We start from the raw sequence: 8,307 nt of genomic DNA, 5'->3' as shown, positions 1-8,307 counted from the left end.
AATGCACTTAAAGTATTAAAAGTAAAAGTACTCAATGCAGTAAAGTTAGTTAGTATAGTGGTATTATTCCTCATCATTAATATAAAGAAGGATGTTGCTTCTGTAGTTGTTGAGCTGGAAATCTTTTATATCAGACTTCAGCTCATAATTATTTTCCTTATGAATTCATCTGCTAATTATTTTCTTCATTAATCGATTGATTGATTGTAAAAATTCTGAAAATAGTGAGAAGTGCTGTCACAGTCCAAAGTGACTCCTTTATAATGTTTGTTTTATCTAACAAACATTCAAATTATTAAAATAATTAAAAAGAAAAAGGAGCAAATCTTCACATTTGTGAACCATGAAATGTTTTTACATGAAAAATGTCTTAAACAATCAAAATAGTTGATAGTTCACTTTCTGTCAGCTGACTAATGTTTCAGCTGTACTGTTTGGTAGTTTAATAAATAACAAAAAAACAACATATTTTATAAAGTCTTCATGTGTTTTGTGTGTAAAAACACTGTTTATTTATCCTCCTTATCTCCTTTTATCTCTTGTTTGGTCTCCACCAACTCCTGAGAAACACATCAGGCTCTTTAGCTGCTCCATTTTCTTCACCAGCTGTGTCTTTCTGCTGTCTGGTGCTGGAGATGTAGTGTGATGATGATAATAATTACTTTACTTTTCACCTCGGAGAAATTCTCTTTTTCTGTGTTGGTGACTTTACACACAGGTCTGAGCACACACAGAAACACATACACCTGCAAATTGATGCAATTAACCTGAGTGGTTAGCGGTTAGGTGCCTTGCTCACCTCGGCAGTGCCCCAGAGGTGGGCTGGCACCTCTCCAACGACTGGCCAACATCCCGGCCCCAAGCCAAGTCATTGTGGAGTGAGCTTCTGAGCTACTGCCGCCCTGCAGAGGCTTTAACGGAGCATAAACAAAACTATAATCTAAAAATATGTTAAAACAGCTCAGTGGAGCTGCGGTGTTGTAAAAAAGGACCAATACACACATTTACTCTACATTCCTGCTCATAGTTCACTACAACTTAATAGCTTTTAGAATGATTTTGTACATTACAGGCAGTTATTTGTTTCACTTTATTAGCACACTGAAACTGAAACACTGCTCATTGCTTACATATATAATCCAGTAAACAATACATTGCTTTTCTTTCATTTCAATTTGTTATGTTGTTGTGACTGAGACTATCTTGGACACTAAACAGCACAGAAACCCTTCCAGCGGTAATAAGTAGTTCCAGTACACTGAGGTCGATTTGTTAATCTAATTATCTTAATTAAAAGTTTCAAAAGAACAAAAACGAACTAATGAGTAACTGTTGTTGGAGCATCAAGACACAGCTGCAGACAGGTGGCGCCATCTGGTGGCTGTACCTACTATGACAAGTCAAACTGTCAGAATCAGCTTTATTTGCCAGGTATGTGTACACATACAAGGAGTTTGACTGCTCACGATGTGCTTTCTTATACAATAATAAAATCAGACACAGGCTACAGTAGAGAACACATATATACACACTATAAACAAAAACAATATAGACAGATTGAGACAATAGTGCAATGGGCAGAGTGCAAAGGATGCAGGAGTAAATTATTTTAATTATTATTATGTACATGTCGGAGGTGGATGTGATGTACACATACATGTACACATGTACACAGTGCGATGGAGCATAGTGCAAAGGATGCTGAAATAAATAAGTATTGCAGGTGTTATGTACTTGAGGTAGGTGGATTAGGTATGCAATATATACAATGCACAAAACAATATGACCAGCTCTAAAGCAGAGAATGCTGAATAAATAGTAAGTGGTAACCAGTAAACAGGTGGCTGATTAGAGGCAGAGTTACTGGGTTCTTGCACAGGAGTTGTTCCTGACACTGTGAGTCAGAAGTCAGCTGTTCATCAGAGTGATGTAGCGCCTACCAGAGGGGAGGAGCCGGAACAGGTTGTGTCCGGGGGTGAGATAGAGTTGCAGTGATGTCTCCTGACTCTGGAAATGTGTATGTCCTGAATGGAGGGCAGGTTGGCCCCGATGATTTAAGATCTACTACAATGATCCTCTGTCCAAATGTCTTCATCTCCGTTATTATGACCGTTCATTTCTTTGTGTTTGAACAGTCTTTGAACGCTTCATTAAATCTATATGAATCACAGTGGAGATGACCAGATGAAGATTGACGATAAAAGAGTAGCCTGTGGCTAACTAAGGTACGTTTACATTTTGTTTGAATGTTGATCAATGTTTATTTTATGAGCAGGAAGCCTTTGCAACTGTAGTCTGTTTAAATCACATGTGTCAGGACAGCTGTGCTATGAAGATGTTCAGCTCAACTTAAATGACTAATTTTCTTCTATGTTCACAAAATGTTGCAAACTTTGAGTCAAGTTAAAATAAGAAGTATGATTCCCTTGTGCAGAAATTACATTAGACTCAGATTAGATTTTATTTGCCATTTGCAGTACAAGAGGTACATTGGAATCCTTGTGCATACCTCACTGAGTCAGAGGCAATTAAAAAGCAGAATAGAAATAAATTATACACCCTATATACAGAAATGACGCCAAGGTGAGTGTTTGATGTCCAAATGTGAGGTCATTATTTTGGGAAGCCACGACAGTAAAAGTTTTTAAGTTTGGAGATGAAGGTCTCAGCTTCCTTTCTTCAAAGCAGGCTCAGTCCTTGGCTTCAATAAATGCTGATGTTCTGGCACTTTAATAATAAGTAAATAAATGGACCAAGGATTCTGTGAAAACAACTGTAGCTGGATGAGAAACATTTTCCTGATAAATCATTTAATAAATTTTTTAGAAAAACATCCCCCTGTGATCTTCTGAGGCTGTCAGGTCTCGTCCTGCTTCATCAGTTCTCTCTCCAGAAGGCTGCGGTTTAAAACGCTTCTTCTTCTTCTATGAAGAAACTGAACTATTTATTACTGATGATGTTTTAATATCGCTGAAACATTTTCCTCTCTGAAGGTCGTCTGAGGAAATTTCACATGACTTCTCAGAGTCTTCGGTTTGCCAAAAAAGGGAATGAGCTGATAGATTTAGCCAAAAATACAAAGCGGAGGTGTTTTTTAGTTCAAAGACATATTCTGGTATCCTCAACAGTTGAGACAGATGCAGAAGATATTGTCCACTCTTCCCTCTGATCTTTTCACTCTCTGCAGTTTCAAATAAAACAAACAATCATTGCATTTAATGTTCCTTCCTGGTTCCCATATGCCGCACGTACATTCAAACAGATGAAGGACTGAAATTGATCTAATTAGATAATGAAAAATTAGAAATAATATGAAAGTATTTCATATCAAGTAGAGCTGCCTTTTCTTAATAATGTATCTGATCTTTTTAATTGATTAATTCTCATTTTATGGTCTTTTAAATGAGAATTAAACACCATCATTACTGAAAAATGACCCGTCTCTGTCAGAATAATATTGTGAAAAATACTTTGGTCTTTCAGCTCTAGAACTTGCTTCTGCATGATGGTGTTCATGTGAGGGAAAATAACAAAGGCAGTCGAATGAATCGTATGATTTGATGTTGACCATAGGTGTCATTTACACTGGGGACGCTGAGGACATGTCGCCATCACTTTTTGAAAGCATTTGTTAAAAATGTGAAAATAGCTTGCACCAAAAAATGTTAACTAACACATGAAATTGCTTGGAGAAAAGTTTATTTTCACACTAAGAAAACATGGAATACAATTCAAATATGGAAGAAACAAATCTGCATTTACCAAAAAAAGTAACTTAAGCTAAAGAGAACAAGCAGCTGATTACTGCATTATATATTCTGTTATATTTTTGTATTTATGAAGTGTCACCTGCCAGCTGAATTTGTTGTTTCCCTTTATAAATATTTCCACCATAAACGCAGGAAATTAAGTGTTTAATGCTCCATTTTTTTGGGGGAGGACCCCCAGACGCCCTACTCATCTATTTCAGCATTTCATATTTCCTCAAAATAATGTTAAATATCTGTTCGTCTTGTTCTCGTGCGTTGTCATATCTCGTGATCCAAGTTTATCATCACACCCCTAATCTGAACCCTTATGTCCCCACCACTTTTCAACACAAAGAGTCTCTGTGGAGGATGTTTAACTTTAAAACAACAACAACAACAGGTTGTGAATGTGTTTTAATTCACTGTCTGTGGTGCAGAAGTATGTTTGCAGTGTGCCTGTGTGTTTATTTCTATGTGTGTGTGTGTGTGTGTGTGTGTGTGTTCAGGGCTGTGGATTTGTGTGTAGTTTCTATAAATAATAAATGTAATAATAAAAATGTTGCTTGGAGACAGTTTAACGTGGAGACAGGAGGTCAGGAAGAAACAGGGGAAGTAATCGAACCTGCAGAACTCTGTTTAGATTTTGGCTGAAAATACTAATGATAGATTACGCCCTCCAACAAAATCACTAAAGAGAAAGGGCTGCATTTTTGGCCCTGTAGAATACCTGAACCAATTTGGAAAGTAGATATAGACCAGGGGTCGGCAAATAAGTCTGGGGCCAATGTCTTTCCAAGCTGTTACATGGCAGGCCAGAACATATCAAATTATTTCACATCACAAACGTTTATGTTTAGCTCAGTCGGTACTGTTCAGGACTCCCTTTAGAAAGGTTATAAGATCGATCTAACTAACTGGGGATATTTGTTTTTCTCCCTTGTTAAATAAATTGATTATATGGACACTTTTGCACATGCTCACAATAAAGCATGTGCTGCAGTGTGGGTGCGCCTCCCGGCTTTTGATCCGTATTCTTAAACCTGTGGACGTTTATTTTCATTTCCTCGAGGGGAAATCACACGATCACACGTTTTCTGGAGGCTTTTTCAGAGGTGTGTCAAGCAAACGAGAGTCTTCTGAATGTCCTTCAGAGCTCTTCAAAGTAAAAGCTCTCAATAAACTCGTCATAAAGCATTGCTGCAAAAAACGTTCTCGCGCTTTTATTTCACTTTAGAGGAAGTGATTGTGTGAGTAACTGTATCTGTCATGACAGATCTATTTCAGCACCAGCCGCTATCAATTTATTTATTTTTTATTTTTCTGCTATTAAAGCAAGTTGCCCGCGGGCCAGATTTTATTACTGGCCTGTTGCCGACCATTGACATAGACACTGAGTTTCAGCCATTGTTTCATGTCATGTTTTGTTGCTAATTGTCTGCAAACATCTGGGGGGAAGCACCAACAGGATCAACAAAGTTCACTGAAAAAACAGCTTTCATCATCTTATTGTTATTCCAGTCTAGCAGTCACACCAGCAGAGATGACAAATATTATAATGAAGATTTAGGAGGGAGTAAAATATGTTTCCTTGCAGCCAGCTGCTGATGGAAATAAATTGTACTCCGTTCTGTCCACTTGTTTCTGCATTTTAAGATTAAGTATTTGGCTCAGTGTGACACTCCCTGCTTATCTGAAGAGTTAATGCAGATCCTGTAAAAGATTAGTGCAGTAATGCTATCATAATCAGTCATATCGTCTTATTATCTGTGAAAGCCTGAAGGCATGATGTCAGATTACCCTATGAAAACCTCACTGTCCGTTGTAAATAACTGCAAACATTTTTTTGATTAAATTAAGAAGTCTCTGCCACAAGAGAAAATCTAGAATATGAACAAAATCCCCATAATAGTTATATTTATGTTCTCTTCTGCCTCATAGGCGCACAGCTTCTCACAGAAACGCACGAGAGCACCTGTGCGCCTATGAGGCACGTACTACATGATCATTTTGGATTCGTTTTTTTTTTTTTCAAAGCTAAAACACTCAGTGAATTGATGACAGTGATCTTTTACGTGCGCTCTGGAGGGACCGAGCCCCGCAGCAGCAGCAGCCTCCACCTGACTGTGAGTCTGAGCGCATCACAGTCAGAGGTGAGTCCACAATCAGTCACACTGGGACAAAAGACCGGAGCAGAGACTTCACAAACCCATGGGGAGACACAGCTTCGACTGGATTTATTATTACCCACTGCTATTAATTTATCAGTTATTTTTCTACATTTCTGAGGATAAATACTAGGAGGAGGCTTTATTGAGTATTGATTTGCGCTTTGGCTCTCCGGAGTAAGGATCTCATTTTAAAAAGACGCGTGCTTAAGCTCTGACAGGATCTTATTTGAAGACAGTCACCTTTTCCCGTGCTGTTTTATTCTTCATTCGGAGTTCAGAGGATGTTTTGTGCGTCAGGAGCTGCTGGAAAGAAGAGAAGCGGTTTTTCATGTGGATATTAATGACCTGTTACCACTTTTAAATCACTCGTTCTGTGTGGGGTGAAAATATGGAAAACTACACGAAGTGGAGTAATTATACCCAGGTTCTGTCGGAGCTGGACGGGTCGGGCGGCGAGGAGGAGGACGGAAGCGAGGAGGAGGACAGCGGGAGCGGCGGAGGAGGCGGCGGACTGCGCGTCCTCGTCGGCTGCGTCCTCTTCCTGCTCATCGTGTCCACGCTGCTCGGGAACACGCTGGTGTGCGCGGCCGTGGTCCGGTTCCGCCACCTGCGCTCCAAAGTCACCAACTTCTTCGTCATCTCGCTGGCCGTGTCTGATCTGTTCGTAGCCGTGCTGGTGATGCCCTGGGAGGCCATCACGGAGGTGACCGGCACCTGGCTGTTTGGACGGTTTTGCGGGGTCTGGATTGCCTTTGACATAATGTGCTCCACCGCCTCCATCTTGAACCTGTGCATAATCAGTGTGGACCGCTACTGGGCCATCGCCAGCCCGTTCAAGTATGAGCGAAAGATGACTCACCGCGTGGCGTTTGTCATGATCGGGGTGGCGTGGACTCTGTCAATCCTGATCTCCTTCATCCCAGTGCAGCTAAACTGGCACCAGGCCGGGGAGGAGGAAGAAGAAGAGGTGAAGGAGGAGGTTGTGGAAGGCAGGAACTTCACAAACAGCAGCAACATCAACATCAACGCCAGCGCCGTCGCCAAGAGCTGTGTCGCCAACCTGAACAAAACCTACGCCATCTCCTCCTCCTTCATTAGCTTCTACATCCCGGTTGTGATCATGATTGCCACTTACACCCGGATCTACAGGATTGCCCAGACCCAAATCCGCCGGATCACATCTTTGGAGAGGGCGGCGGAGCAGGCCCACAACCAAGGTCATGGTGTGAACCGGAACCACCAGCAGCAGCACAGGCACAACGAAGAATCCTCATTGAAGTCGTCGTTTAAGAAGGAGACCAAAGTCCTGAAGACACTCTCCATCATCATGGGAGTGTTTGTCTTCTGCTGGCTGCCGTTCTTCGTCCTCAACTGCACGGTCCCGTTCTGTGACCCGCCCTGCGTCAGCGACACCACCTTCACCGTCTTCGTCTGGTTCGGCTGGGCCAACTCTTCCCTCAACCCGGTCATTTATGCATTCAATGCAGACTTCCGTCGGGCCTTCACCACCATTCTGGGTTGCAACCACATTTGCTCAAACAACGCGGTGGAAGCTGTGAACTTCAGCGACGAGCTTGTTTCTTACCAGCATGACACGACACTCCACAAGGAGGCGCTGGTCCCTGCGCAGCCGCAGCAACATCCTCGCACCATTAACGTCGGGTCCGGCCACCTGGAGGACATGAGCGCTCAGTTTGACGAGGAGTCGATCATCTCCAATGGTTCCCGGAGCCATAACAGACTGCTGCTGCTTCCTGCCACCGTCCAGTTCGAGGATGACCCAGAAATCTCCTTGGAAACGATCACGCCGTTCACCTCGGCGGGGGGGCTTGAGAGTGATGCTCTAATACCAGGACAAGTCCACCAGGATGGATAGGACAGAAACTGCACTGAGCTGGATGGCAGCCAAAGCTGAACAGGAAGCATAAACTTCAATTCAGCAGTACTCAAAACTTGCCCGCCACAATGTTTTGATTCATTTGAAATAATGGGGGACTTTAAGAATTAATAACCCAGCTGCTCTTAAAAACCTGGAGAAACATAACACATGAGAGAGACTTGACTGATATGAATGTGTGATTGAGGGAATGCTTAGTTTTTAGATTTACTTAGTAGACCTTCTTGACACAGTAAAGTTGGAGATTAACTTGGACCTATTGAATATTTCAAATTATTCAATTAAGCATTGTATGTAAATGTTAAATATTTTATCTGCTCTTTTCATGAAATACCGTGAGACAAGGTGAAGTTAAGTTTATGAAGAAAGTAAAATCTTTCAAACAAGAGAGAGGTCAAGCCGTGTGCTTCCTCTGAAGGAGGCGTCCAGTGAAGGTCAAGCCTTAGGAGTGGATAAGTGTTCATATTTAAATGTAAAGTAAAGAAGGCGGAGC

The 8,307-nt window shown here is 41.5% G+C and overlaps 1 protein-coding gene across 1 annotated transcript; it reads left to right on the top strand.

The window, feature by feature from the left end:
- The first annotated feature begins 6,305 nt into the window (after positions 1 to 6,305).
- On the top strand, positions 6,306 to 7,793 carry LOC123980636 (D(1)-like dopamine receptor). The gene has a single exon (XM_046065140.1). The coding sequence runs from the start codon at positions 6,306 to 6,308 to the stop codon at positions 7,791 to 7,793; it is 1,488 nt and encodes a 495-aa protein (XP_045921096.1).
- The last annotated feature ends 514 nt before the right edge of the window (positions 7,794 to 8,307 follow it).

This window comes from Micropterus dolomieu, linkage group LG12, assembly GCF_021292245.1.
Source record: "Micropterus dolomieu isolate WLL.071019.BEF.003 ecotype Adirondacks linkage group LG12, ASM2129224v1, whole genome shotgun sequence".
Classification (NCBI taxonomy): Eukaryota; Metazoa; Chordata; class Actinopteri; order Centrarchiformes; family Centrarchidae; genus Micropterus; species Micropterus dolomieu.
Note: the sequence above shows the minus strand (reverse complement) of the source record. Positions and strands in the feature narration are given on the sequence as shown.